Raw genomic sequence first — 18,162 nt, 5'->3', positions numbered from 1 at the left:
CTGTAGATGTTCCGATTGTTGCATATTTCTTGTCAGATACATACCAAAGGGGGGTGTTGTATTCAATGACTGGTCTGATGAGGGCCAAGTACAGCAGACCAATACCCCATGCGGAACTAGTCCCATCCTTCTTCAACCACAAGCATACTTTGACTATGTTCAGAAAGAAGGAATTAGTAAAATCTATTTCTTAGGCAAAGAACAAATATATTTTTGTCTAGATATTATCTATTCATCTCTGTTCCAGAGAGTATACTCAGTGTGTTTAATGTCATTTCCATGGACAGCAACTTGTGAATAATTTATCTACTGACAATGTTCTTTTTGAAGTTAACACTGTCCAAATATTTGCAGTGTGTATACTTGTATAAGTTCACACTGTCTGAGTTGAAACTGATTTTTCTTAGCTAATATGTCATTCTTCAGTATTAGGCTTTGTAATAACTTTAACTGTAACCAGTAAACAGGGTGTAAACGTGTCTATTGTGCAAAGCTTAAAAGCCCTGTCCCTGTACTCAGTGTGGAGCTTTTCTCCCCGAACCGCCACTGAAAATGGGATACAATCCCAGTTGGACTCTCCTGGTAAACAAATGTCAAATAAACAAATAAGTTACATCTTTAGACCTACCTAGGTGACATATCCTTGCTTATATATTGTATAACATAGAATGATTTCTTGATAGACACGTGATGGTCAAAGACCAGGTTGCTTTCAACATAGGTTCTCAAATCCCTGACCACCTGGTCTACTCTTATGGGTGTATTGTCAGTGTGGAAGTTTTCTGGGATAGATGTCTTCCCAAAGGATACTATTATGCATTTCTTGGCATTGAGTTTTAGACTTTGGCTCTGGCACCACAATATATAATAAAAGTCAGTAAAAACACAGGTTTTAGTAATGCAGCATTGTTTATGTATGTGTATCCTAAATTTGATTTTATAGTAAACTTGCTCTGTGGACCCTAGTCACAAGATTGTTAGTAAAAACCAGAAAAGTTGAAAAATGCTACCACCACTAAAACTCAAGTCCTCAAAGTAATCCCAGGTTTCTACACATTTTCCTAAAGCTGATAAAAAGATGAAGATACAACGTATCCTAACAACCTGTAATGCAAGACACAGCTCCCCTCCCCCAGTTTATCTTGTTATTCTATTGTTTCACCATGAAGAAAAGGAAGTACTCTGTTTTCATGCTGACTAGGTACATTCTCTGAGTCTGTTACAATATAAATTTAGCAGAAGTGTGAGGGGGTGCAGGGGGCCCCAACTAAGGAATGAATAATATCTTCTTTAATAAGCTCAAGATAACTTAGATGCTTATTATTTATTTATTACATCTGTTTACCAGGAAAATATAAAACATTTATATGAAAATTCTACAACTGGTATGAGAGAATAATTGATTACAATGAGAGACAAAGTTTTAAGGCAGTTTAAAATCAAAGGTTGTGATAGCGGTATTCATTTTGTTAGTCCAGAACATAAGTGGTTACATATAGTATGTAGTATAGTGGGCCATATGTTCTCGTTAGTAATCAAGTGAGTTGTCAGAAGTACATGGCATTTGAGGATGGGTGCATGAAAAATAGCGTGGTAGGCATTAATGGCAGAGCAGGCTGTGGAGGGTAAAGTGAGGGATAGGTAGAAATAAGAAAGCTATAAGGTGTAATGGTATAAAAGGATATGTGAAATGGGGAAATAAGGTAGGTTAGGATTTTGTAGAAATAGAGTTAAGAGACTAACATGGGGGAGTGCACTGAGATAGCAGCACGAAGGTTCAGAGGATCAGTAATTAACAGTTACTTACATGCATACTTCAGGAGTAGGCTTTGACTTACATAGCTGGTAAACAGACTAGTCTGTGATTGATTGGGTGGGTTTATGCAGGGTATAAGCAGATGCATGAGCCATGTATGTGGGGGGTATTAACTGAGTTCTGAGTTAAACAGCCTTAGGTTATCAATATGTCTAATTAGAATTTAGTGGAATTCCATTTTTGGCAACAGAATTTGAGAACAGTGACTTTCCTGTAGTATTACTGGATTTGGTGTTGACAAGTATTGATTTATCTGTAGAGCACAAGGCTCAATTGGGGAAATAGGTGTGTACAATGTGTTTTAGGCTAGGGCAGTTATCTGGATTTATGGATCAGTTTGTGGGTTATTAATAGTGGTGAAAATGTTGGTATATTTAATATTTCAAACCAGTTATTGTTTCTAAGGGCAGTGCAATGGTGAGTTATGTTAGGCTGATTTGCTGCAATATAACATTGTTCATGTTTGATAGACTGAGTTGTATTAAGGTCTGTAAATAGGGCTGCAGTGATTTTCCTTGCTCTGTATATGCGGTATATAGTGAGCCTAAGTTTTTGTGGATTTTTTTATTGTCCAAATGATTTGCTGGTTAAGCTTCATGTCATCTATGGTAACACCTAGTAGTTTGGTATGAAACACTAGTTCAGTTTTTGTAATATTCTTAAACATTATTGTGAAGAGATTTTTTGAGTTGAGTGATGAATAACATTAACTTGGATTTCTTTGAGTTGATGAGCTCAGAATCACCTAATCAGGTTTCAACAGATGAAAAAAGATTGTTGAGTTTGTTCTTGAAGTAAGGAGATGCTACTAACTGAACAAACTGGTGTAGAATTTTCAGCATATTGTATGATGGAAGCATGTTTAGAAGCAGTGTGGAGGTCATTGATAAACAGATTGAATAGTAAGGGTCTGGGTATGGATCCTAAGGGACATCAATTTTTATGGGTTAAAAGGAAGAGTAATCATTTTGACATTTTACAGCCTGTTCCCTTTTATATAGGTAGCTCTGAAACCTGTGTATTGCGGGTTCTATGAGGCCAAAGGAGAAAGGTTTTAGTAGGAAATTTTGGTAGCATTTACAAAAGCCTTAGCTAAATCAAGAGAGAAGGTGGAGACCAAATAACTTGTGTTTCTATTTTGATTGGCTGAGTCAATGAAACCGTGCAAGGCAGGTAATAGTGCTTTTCTGGATCTAAGTGGAGCTTAGAAGAGGTTTATTAAAAATATCTACAAGGCAGTACTAACATATACAATGGTGGTATCTACTGGCAGTGTTGTAAAGGCAATCCAGTTACAGAGATTTAATGTGATAATAAAGCTTCTACTTGAAAATTAGAGATATTTCAGACACTGTTACAGTGATGGGGATAATTGTTTGTGTTTTCTGACTGCAAAAATTGAGAGTCACTTAGGGTATCTGGCAGTGTGCCACATAAAGGTGTATTATTTGATAAAGAATGTCCAATCGAGTGTAGATCCCCTTGTTGAGGTTTAGTTGAACCTAGATGAGGTGTCAATTAGTTGGCTAAAGCCATATAGCTGTACTGCATCAGAGGGATTTTTTGAGTTTGACAATAGTTTTCTGCTGAATGTAGTTTCACATCCAGCTCAGAATTTCTCTAGAATGGAGATATTATCAGTAGGTATATGCAGTCCTGCAATGATGTTGTGTTTATGGGTACGGAGTTTAAGGCATGAGATCAGTAGTTCGTTCTGGAATGCTGGTATTGTGAGGTTGTACTGTATACATTTTAGTCTATTTTTGTAGACAGTTGCCCCTCCACCATGCAAGAGGCACTGTAAATGGATATTATTCTAAGCACCCTGATATAGTCTGTTTTTCTGCAGATGTAAAGGGTTCTTAAGGATGTTTGCAGCTTAATGCTGGAGTTAGGTTAATATTTCATATTAATAAACCATAGTGAATGGGCTAGTAACTAAAATGCTGCATTCTAAAGTCCTGCCATAAAAACAAAAGCGGCCATTATGAACTGAATAAATCCGAACATCTTACAATGCAGTCTTCAACTCCTGTCTCTCAATTGCTTGTTAACAACAACTAAAAAGAATGATTGTTGTATTCCTTTGCTTTATTTGACAATTGGGTAAATGTGCTGATTTATCTGTGATATAATAAGAGAAAGTTGCGACTACTAGCCCTTGCTGATTTATGTAAAACCTGTATCTATATATACCATCTCAGCAGCTATATATATATATATATATATATATATATATATATATATATATATATATATATACAGAGAGAGAGGAAGGGTTAACTCCCCATTTCTAATGGTAATGTCTTCTTTTATTGCACCAAACAGGAACGCCTTAACTTCAGTATAGCACTTTAGTGCCAATTAATGTAAATACTCCAAGGTCCCGTTACATTATTTGCTGCTGTTAGTAAATAATTTGATTCATAACAAGTTTAGAAATTTTACATCTGGCATGACTTTCTTTCCAGTCCCAATCAGTGTTATGTTTTGAAATCATGATAGATGTATTCCAAACAATAAGTTTTCATAGGCCAGACTTCTTTAATCCATTGCAATGATAGATATTAATGGTAATTCCTGCGAGTTTACTTATGGGTATCTTCCATGCTAAATACTGGCTGGACAGATGTAATCATTTTGTGAACCTGGTGTACTTCAAGTTGACAATTCACAAACAGAGGTAATTTATCCTGTTGGTTCCATCTTAATGGTGGTGATGTAGCCAAATCCTTTGTATCCATGCAGTATGTTCTGCTACTTTGTCAGTCGCTTTCATGGAGTGAGGGCTGTTAAGTCCCTGCTGGAACTGTTTGGGTTCATCCTCATCTATAGTACATATTATGAATAAATCATCAGTGTAATAGTAATATTTCAGTGCCTTGTGTCTATGTTGCTTTAAAATGTCTTTCTTTGCTGTGCTTTAAAAATTATGATGCACTGTGAAGCCGTTGTTGTACGTACTGTCGTTCTCATAACATGAGCATAATGCAGTGTTCCCTGAAAAAAGTGAAAGATTTATTCAGTAACCAACAAACACATAAAACTACATATTCAGGAAAGGGGATTACCTTAAGCATATAAATTAGATCTGTAAATAAGGCTCCTTGTTATCAGCACATCTATTCAAATGAGTAAGCCAGAACATTTATTTAGCAAGTTCAACAGATTAGCAGAGCATGCTAGAGTGATGCACGTGGTGAAGGTTTAATGCTATAAAATATTAAAATGGACACATTGCAAGTATTTAGCATGGATACTAGTCATAACTGCATGCTTCATGAATTTCCACTAATTGCCTTTAAGTAACAAGCTGAATTATGGAGACATATTTATAAAGGGAGTAAACATTCACATTAAGATTACAAGTCCCCAAATATGACAAAACCATTTTACTTACCATGCCATTTTTCAAAATGTGTCTGTATGCGTGTAAAATTCAGAGATGTAGAAACTCCCAGAAAGAAACATTATCAATAAAATAGCTAAAACAGTGAGTCTATGTGTTTCTCAATCTACCCACTCTGTCACCAGGATGTCATTTGTTTCTTTGTAAAAAAAGACAGTATTCAGGAATGTTAAATCATTGCTAAAGTTATGAAGTTGCACAGTTGAAATCACAGGACTAATACAAATAAAATGCAGCATTTAATCCAATTATAGTCCTGCTACACATTGTTAGTAAACTTGCAGAATTGAAATGATTCATATAGTAGTTCAGTGGGACTCTTTTTTTTCTAGATTGCTATGAAAGAAAGAAATGTTCAACCCTTTTGGAGTCAGACACTTAGATAACTGTAGGACCAGCATAGTACCTGACAGTCAAGCCTTACAGAATATCATTTTACCTACAGGAGTTCCTGATATCCAGGACAAAGCTTTAGCTAGGTTAGAGAAATCTCTACCAGTGTGTCTTCCACTCTTCGTATATATATAAAACTAAAAAAAAAAGAATATATCCCTTTTTTATCTGAATATTTGACAACTTTTCAGCAAAACCACCGTGTGTGCAGAAAAGGGCAGGCTACTAGCATAATTATTTTTTAAAGAGACTCAATGCAGAAATGGCATTGGAGTTAAAATACTATTAAAATGTTGATTGACAGTGGTGGGGTGAGAGGGTTGGTCTTAGAACCCTACTAGTTGTTGAGCAGGCGCCCAAAATGTATACTGCAGACTGGGGATGAAATCAACAAAATGTTAAGGGTTAAAGTTGATGTCTAGACTGGAGAGGGCACTATACCATATAGATGTTGGATTTTCATTTCAGCACAGAATAGAGAAGTGTTCACATGACCTATAGTAAGATTCGCCGGGTTCTTTTTTTTTGGGGGGGGGGGTGAACTGTACATAGTTATACACTTTATTATGTTTGTTAGACTCAAATATGCTGTTCTTGTCTAGATAGGTTTTATATTGTTTATTATACCTGCTGATTGGTTCTTTCACTGTTCTGTCCACATGATTAATGTACAAAACTTGCTTCTAAACCCAATCTCCATGGCTGTTAAGGATGGGGGGGATCAGGACCCAGCATGTTTTTTACTGCACCGGAGATGTGTTTGCATTTACCAGTATGGAATGCAAACGGCCTCAGAGACAGGAATAAGCAACAGGGCATTAGAGTATATTAAGCAAGCAGATCCAAGTACAGTGCTGCTCCAAGAAAGCAATATAAATAACATTGAACCTGAGGCATTAGTTAAGGGGGGCTTTGCCTCCGGCTATTATGCTATTGCGATTGAAGGTAGGAAGCGAGGGGTGAAAATTTTGCTTAGAAAGGCTGCTTCCTTCCTAGTTGAAGATATTAGAAAAGATAATTTGGGTAGATATACTCAAATATGAGGCAGTTGGGAAAAAAGAGACTTACTATGGGAAATTTTTACCTTTCCACTAAAGCCTCATTAATGGACATAAGTGATGTGTTGCTTGACAAAGAATTTAGTCAGGACGTAGCAGTATGTGGAGAGGATTGGAATTTCATTACCTCCATGGAAGATGTTAGCAGAGGATCTAAAAGGTTCAGGTTATCTGCCAACAGCAGAGATTCTCAAAGAGATGGTTTAAGAATCTCTGACAGAAAGATCAGACTTTGAGGCATAAAGGGGACACAAGTTTTATATGCTGCTCAGTCAAATATGGTACTAGAGCAAGATTGACTAAAATATTTGTAACAGGAGAGGGTGAATATCTCTTGAAAGGAATGCTTTCTCACGCTGTGCCATTCTTGCCCTTGTGGTGGTGGCTCTGGGATATCCACTTGATTAGTTGGTACAACAGCACTAGCAAAATGCTCTCTCTTGGCTGAAAAACTCACAAAAGGGCACCATTCTGACTGACTAGAGGAGATGGTTAACAGTCTCTGATGGAAAGATCAGACTTTGAGACACAACTGCCTATGTGTGTCTTAGATTGTCCCTTTTTTGCAACAGACTTCCAAGTCACATTAAGCAGAGCCCTTCCCTGACCCTCTTGAAATTCAGTTTGGATCAATGGATGGGGAATCGCAAATTCACACTTGGGTATTGCCTACGTCTCTTATGGACAGGGTCAATCTGTAAGATTTTCAATGTACAGGCACAAATCCATGCCATCCTCTTGCCTCTAGGGACCATATATTTGTAAAGGTCTATATTACGTCAAACTCACAGGAGTCCGAACGTTGTAATATCGAACTCAAATGTCTGAAATATGAAAACAGCGAAGCCATAGCACACCGATTTTTTTCCCAGGGACAAAATCAGTGGGCCATGTTCGGGGCTTTGCTATTTCCTCCACTGTGGTGAGATCTTGGAGTTGGTATATTTAAGTAGGGGGTGTGGGGGGCACAGCGCCCCATGTTAGGGGGTGTGGGGGCATAGCCCCCCACTTTAGTTTATGTTTAAAGTGTGATTTTTTTTGTAACTGAACAGTGATTTGTCCCCTGGAAAAAAATTGCTGTTCTGTGTTTTCATAATTATTGGGTTTCGATCTTCACGGTTCAATATTGCAACGTTCAAACTCCTGTGAGTTCGACATTGTAATATAGACCCTATTTGTAAAATTAAGTTATATTGCCTAAGCTCATAAGGACTCTTAAGCTGTTAGCCTAATAATCTCCTATGAATCTATGGGAAGGTGTGTTGATTATGCAAAGCAAGAAAGATAATCTTTGTTTGGATGGGATAAGTATAAATAGATTTAAGAAGCCAGATAGAGTATGATAAGTTATAGGTTACAAGGAAAGAACATTTAAAATATTAGCTGGAATTCTTTAAAAATTTGAGGACATGGAACTACCTAGGGGGAAGAAGTAAACGCTGAAGTGGGAATATATGAGCAGGAGTGGGCTGCACTGCTTTAAGAAAGTAGCTCCAGACTACAGATAGCTCTGAAGTCATTTTATTTTGAAAATACTCCAAAACTCTAAGAAGTTCTGTAGCTAGGTTGAGGCAAAAAAGGGTGGAAAGGACTATACTAAATGTGAGAGACCTGACCTTGGAAACCATAGTATGGAACTATGGGCCATAAGGCAGGTATTTAATTACTACTTTAAACAGCTTTACTTGAAGATAAGATTAGCTTAAATTGATTAGATTCATTGGAGGAATTTTAAAGACAGCTGGAACTTCAGCAATTAACTTGGGAGGAAGGCCAAACATTATTAAAACCCATATTGATTAATGAAATTAAAGCACAGCTTAAAAAGCAAGACTCAGGAAAAACACTAAGCTGGGATGACCACCCAGTGAAATTATGGAGGGAGCTCCAACAGGGTTTGAGTCCTATGTGGCATACATTATTTAATGCCAACCTAGACCAGGGCAGCATACCAAACTCATTAAGAAAGGTGGTTATATCATTAATACCTAAAGAGGGCAAAGCCCCTTGTAATCCTGGTTCATATGACCCAATCTCGATTTTAAGCCATTATTATTTTGGTAGATCTTTTGGCCAGGGTACTCCCTACACTATGATCATTGCAGATTCATTACAGATAGACAAGCATTTGGCAACATTATTAGGATGAATTTGAGCCTATAACAAGGAAGATAACCAGAGATCCTGTAGAAGTACTAGAAATATTTCATAATTTTTATGAAAATCTGTATAAACCAGATAAATATGGAAATCAAGAAAAGGCACAAATAGAAATGTTTATGTAGTAATTAAATATGTCAAGGTTTGAGGTAGATGAGGCTCAATTACTAACAGTTAGGACAGAAGGTGATAAGTTAATAAAAATGGTGATGTATATCCAATCTACAGGAAAGTCTCAAGGAATAGATGGTATTCCTGTGGAAGTTTGGAAGCTAGGAGTGATTAACAAAAATGAAAAAGATCAGGAAAGTTTTGTTTAACAGCATTGACGAAAGGCACCAACATCCTGGAAGAAAGTGATGGTGACTGTAACACCTAAAGATGGTAAAAACCCATCAGATACAGCTTCACATAGGCCCATTTCAATACTAAACCATGATTATAAAGTGTTTGTAATGGCTAAAAGAATGGCAAAGGTGATGCCAAAATTGACCAATGATGTTATGTGGAGGGGAGGCAAACATTTGACAACAATAATATAACAAGGATGATCCAGACTGAAGCAGAGTGTATGAAAATACCAGTGTTGTTTGTGGGTAAGCAGTTCACACAAAAACAATGGGGGGATATATGTATGATTCTCAAATATGCAACAAACTCCTGAAGATTTGGGATCTTTGTTTGGAAGTGTTTACACGGGTATTTTTATAACCCAAGTAGACTCCAAATAATTTTTTTCTCTGGTAGATGCAAATATTGGAGGTGTGATGGGAAAAAAGAGGTAACTGGGAACATATTTTTTGAGAGTATAATGAGTGGGCAGACTTTAAACATTCCCTGCAAACTACTCTATCAGAAATATTGGGTGAGCAAATTGATGTAAGAAAAGGATTTTTTGAGCTGTGATACAGAATCCAAATTGCCTAGATATAGTAAGTTTTTGCTTAGTCTAATTACAGTGGATATCAAAACAGCAATTACTAACACTTAGACAAAGTCTAAACCAACTGTACTAGAAGTAGTGAATATAGTAACAGAGATAAAACAACTGGAAACAGGATCTTTAGAAAAGGGTAGGAGCAAATTACAGAGAAAAAAACTGGAGTTGTGGCAATAATGGAGGAGGAATTAGTTTTATAAGAAGGCAGTATTTGAATGAGCTATGTAATGTTTGACAATGAATGACTGGATAGAGTATAAGTGATGTATAATGTTTTCAACTAAATGTATGATTGTCTATGTCATAAGTGATAATTTAATAAAGATGTTTCTTGTTTAAAAAACATTATTAGGACAATTTGATTCATGCTGAGGCTGTTAAGGGGGAAAATACATGGTTATGCTGTCACTGGATGCAGAGAAAGCTTTTGAGAGAGTCCACTGGGACTATCTGTGGGTTGTTTTGGGCAGGATGAACTTTTGTAGGGAATTCATAATCCTGCTGCAGGGAAATTCTACAGATCTGTTAGCAGTGATGAATATACATTCACGAATTAACCCAGAAATCACTATAAAGAAGGGCACAAGAAGCACTGTCCACTATCCTCACTACTTTTCACCTTATATCTGGAGCTTTTAGCACAAAAAAAATCAGAGACCTCAGGCACTGAATAATGGAAGTGAGAGAGTACCCTTGAAGAATTAGCCCTTTACACAGATGGCATCATTTTATATAGCTCTGGCCCAGCAGTAGACATTACTAAGACATTTTAAGGAGCTTTGCCAAGATATCAAGCTATAAGATAAATGAAGACAAAACTAAGTTTATATGTGTTCATTTTGTTCTGACCCATGACTTGATACAGATCTTCCCTGTTTTGTGGGGGCATTTTAGGATGAAATGTTTAGGTATATGGATGGAAAAGAATTAACAATTGCCTGTCATATCCTAGGAGGGTATCAGGGTAAAAATAACTAACTTGCTGTATCAGGGTAAAAATAACTAACTTGCTGCATAAGTGTAAAACATCTGCTTTGACTTGGATAATAAGATATTGTCAGTCAAGATATTCATAGTCCAACTGATCCTGTATCTTGGTCTGTCTTTCTTACATGACCCCTGGGGCTGAGGTTTTTGGGGCAGACTTCAGAGATTATGAATCACATTTGAAACTATGAGTGTGCAAGAGTAAAAAAACAAAAAATGATTAGCCCATAGGCTGAGAAAAGATTAGCAGCCCCTAACTTTAAAGAAGCTCAGCTCCAACTAATATATAGATTGCAAAACTCCACATTTTATTTATATATTTATTGTCATTTGTTAAGCGGGTTGGTCCAACTGAGCCAAAGGCCCATTTTCAGTGGAGACCCGAAGAGAAAAGCTCCAATTACATATACAGGCTATTCAAAAACAAAACAGCAGTAACTAATAGAAAGATAAAAAAAAAATCACAATATTTAAATAGGACATCATTTACAACAGTAGAAATGACAAGAGACAGTACAAAAAATGAGACAGACAATGACAGAAATTTATTGTATAAGTTTCACTCAAGATGGAAGCAGATGGTTTTTCAATTGATAGTAAATACATCCATACTGGACAGGATCAATTTCTGGGCACAACTGCCCTTGTCCAAGGATGGACCTAGATCTCTTGCAGTATTTAGTTGGAGTTTTGCTGGGCTTATTGAGAATAGTTAAATATAATGTGTGGGGTTTTGAAGTGGCACCAGTAGGGATACTGGATCCTCTGGCACCTATTAATTCTAAAGTAATAAAAGGATGATGGTGTGGGCATAGGAACTTTTATTACTGTGAAAACCTACATTATTCACATAGGAATTTGAGTGGGACAGGGATATGTATCAAAGTAAGAGAAAGAGGCTCCCCCAAAGGCCTAGTAGGAATGTTATATAGACCATTAGTCTCAGGCAAATGATGAAGAAAGGCAAATAAGGTGGAAAGAATACCTGGGTTTGACAATATCAGAAACGCAGTGGCTTGAAATCTGTATGGCCCATAGAATAGCAACTAAATCCATAACATTATGAATTTTTGCATAAAAGTACCTCTATAAATATTTCTACACCCCAGATAGACTGGATGTTTCCCGAGGTCAGTCCTTTGTGCTGGCATTGCAATCTACACCAGAGAGGGAATCGAAGGTACATTTTTTTTGTCTTGTGGCAAGTTATACTCTCTTAAATGGGTCTTACTATGACTGATCCAGAGTATTTTAGGAGCAGACTGATATCTGGTGGAAAATAATTTTATCCTGGGATGGGAGGCAGCCACAAGGACAAAATCACTTTAGCCTCATTACTACTGCTAAAGTCTAAAAAAGTAATAACCAGAAACTGGTAATCAGACAGGGTACCATCTATTGATGAGGTCATAAAACTACAAACAGACTTAGAATAATTGAAAATGTGTGCAATGAAAACCAGGCCAAGTCAACTACACACAATGAAGTGGGACCTGTGGGACAAATTGAATAAATTGCTATCTGAACAATTATATTGATAGTTATAGAAGCTTAACAGCCTAAGACCTTTAATTGGTGACACAACAGTTTACATATAGCCAGGAAAATGGACAGAATGTGTAACAATTTTGGTTAACAAAATGATCTAGTTGATATTATCTTTCCACTGATTTCTTCTTATTTATTTTTCTTTACTTTTTCTCTTGGATTCTTACTTAAGATAGAACTAATTATATGATGTATACTGGACTTGATGAATATTAAGTTAGTTGAAATCTCAAAAAAAGGAGCTTGTGCATTTTAACTAAGCAATGCAAACACTTGCATTTGGTGAAGTCCCTGATGTGTAACAATTTGTGGGGATTAGTAATTATAATAATTTGGGCTTTCTACCAGTGATAAGAAAATAGCACCATGCAGGTGGACTGCCAAATTGCTTTGGATCTCATATTTTGTCGATACAAATATAAGATGAGAAAAATAAAATGAAATAAGGAGAGAAAAATAAAATAAGATCCTTTCTATACAAAAATATAATTCAGATTAATACATACTGCTAGTCAAAACCTAGGTTTGCCTTTGTCAAAAGACAGCCAAATGGTAAGGTTTACAAAAAGGTTTATTTTGAGCAGATTTGTGTTTTACTTTATTTCTTTTTTTTCATTTACTTTATAGAAATGTACTAGTTCTGGTACTAATCAATGACTTTAAAGATAAGCTGGAAATATTTTTGAAGTTGTGAGCATCCGGGTTGGCTAATAGCGAGTATGAAGATATCCGTAGGCCTGCAACAGAAGTTTAAGGGGAAGGTGTTTCATAATATTATTGTATATCTTCTTCATAGTATGAGCATTCACTAGTAGACACAAATAAAAATGGGATGGTCTTGTGAAGTAAAATTTACTTCAGGGCTTAAGAACATAACAGGGCTACAGTAGGTGAAGTGGAGAAAATTAGAAGTGCTCACACAATAGTTTCTTCTGACAGCTCTCTCTAGATGACCTTGACCTACTTCCCTACCTTGAACATAAAGGCTAATGCACAACTTGTCCAACAAGACATAAGGTTTTAATCCATTTGATATCAAAAAAAGAGAAAGAAGATTTGCTTTATTTGCTAACCTACACATTTTAAAATTACAGGACCAAAAATGTCATAAAATTAAAATGACATTGCAATAAAATAAGAGTAAAAATTGAAGCATATTGGCAACAGACCAAAAATTATTCAGAAATACTCGGATATCTTTTCTGTCAGCTTTCTCAAGAAAATATAATGTTCATCATATTGATCACTGTTGAAATAGACTTAGCTATACGCAGGTTATATCATGCTAAGGATATAACAGCCCAGTAGCAAAGCTTCGGGCAGGGTGAGAGGGGCAAATACCCCAGGTGCAAAGTATAGGGGAGGCGAGATCAGTCGATCCTGATCTTTCTTTAATGTAATGCAAGCTTTTAAAAGTCGGTATTGCATTTGTGGTCAAACCTAAGCACTGTAGCACTCCATATGTGGTCTAAATTGTAGCAAGCAGTTTTCTACAGTTTAAAAGTAAAAAAAAATGTTAATTTTTTTCTAACTTAAAACTGAGTGCTCTAGCACTCCACGCAGGCAGGCTATAAACACTAGCAAGCAGATTGCTACAGTTTAAAAATAATAATTTTTTTAAAAAACAAACATGAACACTGTAGCACTCCATGCAGGCAGGGTAATAAACTGTAGCAAATGATTGCTACATTTGCAGTTTAAAAGTCAAATGTTTTAAAAGAAAAAAAATTATATTTTAATATATGTTGAAGACTGGTTGTGGGCAGAGCACAGAAATGGGACCTGAATGGTTAAGGTAGGATGGGGTATCAGGTGCATCTGGCCACCTGACTGATGTGCCAATAGAAGGAATATCCTTTTGCTATTTTTCTCCTTGATCTAACTGTAATAAGCTGAGTGGCTACAATGTAGTGATCAGTCCACTCACTTCTAAAGCTTCAGGCCACCTTCCATGCACCCAAACTATCAGGCAACTCAAACATAGCTGACTGATAAGTTTGGATGCCAAGCCCTTTAGAGCTTTTCCAATTGTTCTGAGTCAGCAGTTTTTTGACCTCACCAATAGATGTTATTCTGTCTGATTTCCTATTGAAAAAGTACTCTCAACTGAGACTTTTGAGGGTCGATGGTTGGCTTATGCTGTTCCTTTGCTAGACAGACAAGCTCTCTTTGGGGAAAAAAATTCCAATCAATTATTTTTGTTGATTATTAATACTTCCTCTTCATGAAAGCTATTTTAAAGCTAAGAGTTTGTTTTAATGGGCTGTCACGAGACTGTACTGTACATTTAAACAAAAGTGCTCTTTTTACCTGCCAGTTTAAAAGTTGGTTGAAGTATTTAAAAACATTTTTTGTGCGGAGAAATTGAGTTTATTTTACTTTTTGTGGTTGGCAATGTTTTAAAGTGCTTTTTACTCTGTGTGAAAAAAAGTGACTTAAAGACTTTAAATTTTTACTGCCTTTTTCCTGCTTGTTTTCCCCAGGAAAAAGCACCATTTTTATCTTTACCATGGAACAGTCAGTCTTCAGGTCAGTCCTTCTTGCAGCCACAAAAAGAAAAAGTTAAGTAAACAGCCTTTGCCCTCACAGCAAGCTAGTAATTTGCCTGAACCACAGGTGGGTGCCTTTGCTGGGGCCATATTTTATACTTCAGACCACTCACCTTTTGCTCTGGAAATGCGTGGTGTAGCACCTAGAGCCACTATGGACTTGGGGGTTAGCCACATCCTCTACAGCTGTTTGAGTTCCCACAGTGGGCAAGGGAGAGGCACTCTTGTTTGCCCTGGGAGACGGAACAAGGAAGGCTTTCCTGTTTAGTCAACATTTTGCGCCCATCCCTGGGGAAGCTACTGATGCTAGTTATAACAATGTTAGCCTTAATTTTTTCTGTCAAAAGGAAACAGAAAACTATCTACTCCTTCTCATTATTTCCTTAAACAGGATTAGTTTACTCAGTCTGACTCAGAGTTTTATTCAGGCATTTGATCCTTCTTATTTACTGCTTTCTGGTAAAAAAAAGAAGTACATATCCTTTCCTGAAGAAATTCAAGATTCTGAATCTGGACAGGAAGATGAAGAGGCAGACCCAAATTTTCTCTTTGGTTTTCTGATTCAGACTAAGAGGATAGCTCAGTTTCTGATTCTCCCTTTGAGGTTCCTCTCTCTTTGACACTATTTCTAGAATGTGCCAACATTTTCACTGGGAGTACAATTAGTTTTCTCGGTCCCCTCTAAAAATGTTATGACCTGTTACAAAAGGAATTTCTGGAATCTTCACCATTTCCTCCTACTTTATCAGCTCTGAGTGATGTGTGTGTCTCTACCTGTCTTTGTCTTGATAGCCAGCCTGCTGCCCCTAAAAAGGCATATAGCATGTATAAAATTCCTTAGTCTGTAACTTTGATTTACTAATGTTTCATTGTCAGCTGTTAATGTTTATTCTGTACTTTTGTTGGATTTATTTTGAAGTACCGAAGCCAAACCTCCCAAAGCTGATCATAATGCCCATACTTTTCCAAATTCCCAGATGACTGTGGCATAAAAAATTAAGAAAACAAATGTATATGAAAATTTTTTATGGAGAGGTTTCTACCACTATATCCAAGTATGAGGTTCTGCTTCTACATCCGCACACCTGATCCCTAAGTATGCTATCTCTGATATCAGATCAGCTTGGAGAAAAGGAAAGTATACTAATATGCTTGTATTTGACTTGGTACAACATTAGACATTTGGAGTAAGCCTCTCTGAATAAATATTTCATATTCAACCGTCAATATTTAAATATGGCATGACAGAATGACATGCAGCAGTCTGTTAGTTAGTGGTATGCTGGTCATTAAGTCTCACTTTGATAATCCAAACAAAGACTCCTGGTCTTTCATAAGTCCATCAACAATTTTTGAACACAAGTGGAATATGTAGCAGTAATTCTAGAGTTTCATATGTGTCACCACTTTTTACAAGGTTACCTAAATGCTGCACACATGGCACATGGAATGAATATATGGTATGTAACATTGAAACTATACCATGAGCAAGGCCTAGGACAGAGAGCACCATGGAAGTAATATCTATCAGAAAGTTTGTTGGGAGGGATGGTAAAAGGATTCCCCAGAGTATTACAGAACTATTATATCTACCACACTTGAGGACAGAATATCTGCCACCATGATGTGCTAGCCTGGAATCCAGCCAGAATTTGTGAAATTTTATAACACTGGAACAACTGTCAGCATTACTGGGTAGGCAGTCTGTAGTACACTGTGGACTTCAGATAAGAAAAAAAAAGCAAAATGTCACACATTTTCCAGAATCCGTTTTTAGGGTGCTACACAAGTAACTATGAACTCCTGCATTAATTGTGGAGTAGTTTAATTCTAACATCTTTGCACTTTTGTTATCCATTATTTCAAAAGATACATCTTGGCCATGAGAAGGTAAATAACACACAGATCTGTTAACATATTCTGACTGTGATACTGTATGTGTATGTACCACTGTAGGTTGCTTTTAGTATTGGTTGTAATGAAGAATAGCTAAGTAGGGTACCTACAGTAATATTATTACTTAGGAAAAAAATTACTTTTCTCTTGAACTGAGCAAATTAAACCTAAATGATATTTTCTGTACCTCTACTAGGCCTGTGAAGAGATAGAAGAACATGAAAAATATCCAGTAAAAACAACTTTTAAAATTGATGAAGTCAATAAATGTGGTCCAGAAGGTAAGTTCTGTATATACAATTTGTTTTATCTTCACTATTTGCATATTATGCATGGATGAAAGCAGTTATCATGAGAGTTTCCTACTAAGTTCATTCTTAGTCGTTTAACTTCTGGAATTTCAGCCTCAGTTTAAGCACTCCGGGGTATCCACACTGTGCATTCCCTGCTTGTAACACATAGTACAATGTGATTTACATTTGCTTTCTGTTCTTCCACTTCTTACAGTACAAATATTTAATTAATAAGTCAATGAGGAAACTCAGGACAATGAAAATTGTTAAACTGTTTCTAACACACGGATAGATAGACTAGAAAGATAAACAGATGGAAAAAAAAACAAAAAAAAGAAAGATGGATAGACAGACAGGTAAATAATATGTATTATTATACAATGGTTACTCAAAACCTCATCAAATCCTCTAAAGCTAGCTATGAAAACAGAATTGCAGCAGATAGTAAAGACAACCACAAGGCCTTCTATAATTATGTAAAGAATCTCCATGGCAATACCCAGATTTGCTCTGAGCTACTGCACAATGGTACCTCCTATACTGAGCCGACAGATTCAGTGCCAATTTTATCCCCCCCAAAAGGACGAATCACAATACCAGTAGTTTGCCAGGCACCCTGTATTACTGCTGCACAGGTTAAAACAGCACTGTGCAAGGCCAAGAATACAGCTTCTATTGGATCTGACAATATCCCTGGCTGTGTTCTACAGGAACTTCAGAGTGAACTGGCATCTCACCTGTGTGCCCTGTTCAATCACTGCCTCACCTCAGGCTTTGTCCCTACCAAATGGTGCACTGCTACAGTCATCCCTCTCCACAAAGGAGGAGCGACTACAGACCCCGGGAATTATTGCCCAATTACTCTGACGAGTCTGATATGCAAAGATATGGAACGCATCATCATGGACCTAATAAACAAGGATATAGGGAATCTCCAAACTCTGGATCTTACACAATTTGGTTTTGTGAAGGGTAGATCATGCCTGCTCAACTTGATCGACTTCTTTGAGTCAGTTACCAGAGCTGTGGATGAAGGCAAGGTGGTTCATACAGCCTACCTTGATCTGGCCAAGGCCTTTGATACCATTCCCCACTCAGGAACAATAGAAAAAC

At 36.8% G+C, this 18,162-nt stretch overlaps 2 protein-coding genes across 6 annotated transcripts in view; one reads left to right on the top strand and one right to left on the bottom strand.

The window, feature by feature from the left end:
• The window catches only part of LOC122817037 (transient receptor potential cation channel subfamily C member 4 associated protein), a gene marked incomplete in the record, with an annotated part of 2,826,501 nt that overhangs the window by 2,117,580 nt on the left and 690,759 nt on the right, over positions 1-18,162 (bottom strand).
• Positions 1-18,162, top strand: part of ENG (endoglin) — a 730,651-nt gene that overhangs the window by 653,454 nt on the left and 59,035 nt on the right. For all 5 annotated transcript variants that reach the window (XM_044090171.1, XM_044090170.1, XM_044090172.1 and 2 more), the window contains exon 14: positions 16,953-17,037. In XM_044090171.1, coding sequence (XP_043946106.1) covers positions 16,953-17,037 — 85 coding nt within the window. The remainder of the gene's footprint in view (positions 1-16,952; positions 17,038-18,162) is intronic.

The sequence above is a fragment of the Protopterus annectens genome, chromosome 12.part0 (assembly GCF_019279795.1).
Source record: "Protopterus annectens isolate FY-2018-M chromosome 12.part0, PAN1.0, whole genome shotgun sequence".
Classification (NCBI taxonomy): domain Eukaryota; kingdom Metazoa; phylum Chordata; order Ceratodontiformes; family Protopteridae; genus Protopterus; species Protopterus annectens.
Note: the sequence above shows the minus strand (reverse complement) of the source record. Positions and strands in the feature narration are given on the sequence as shown.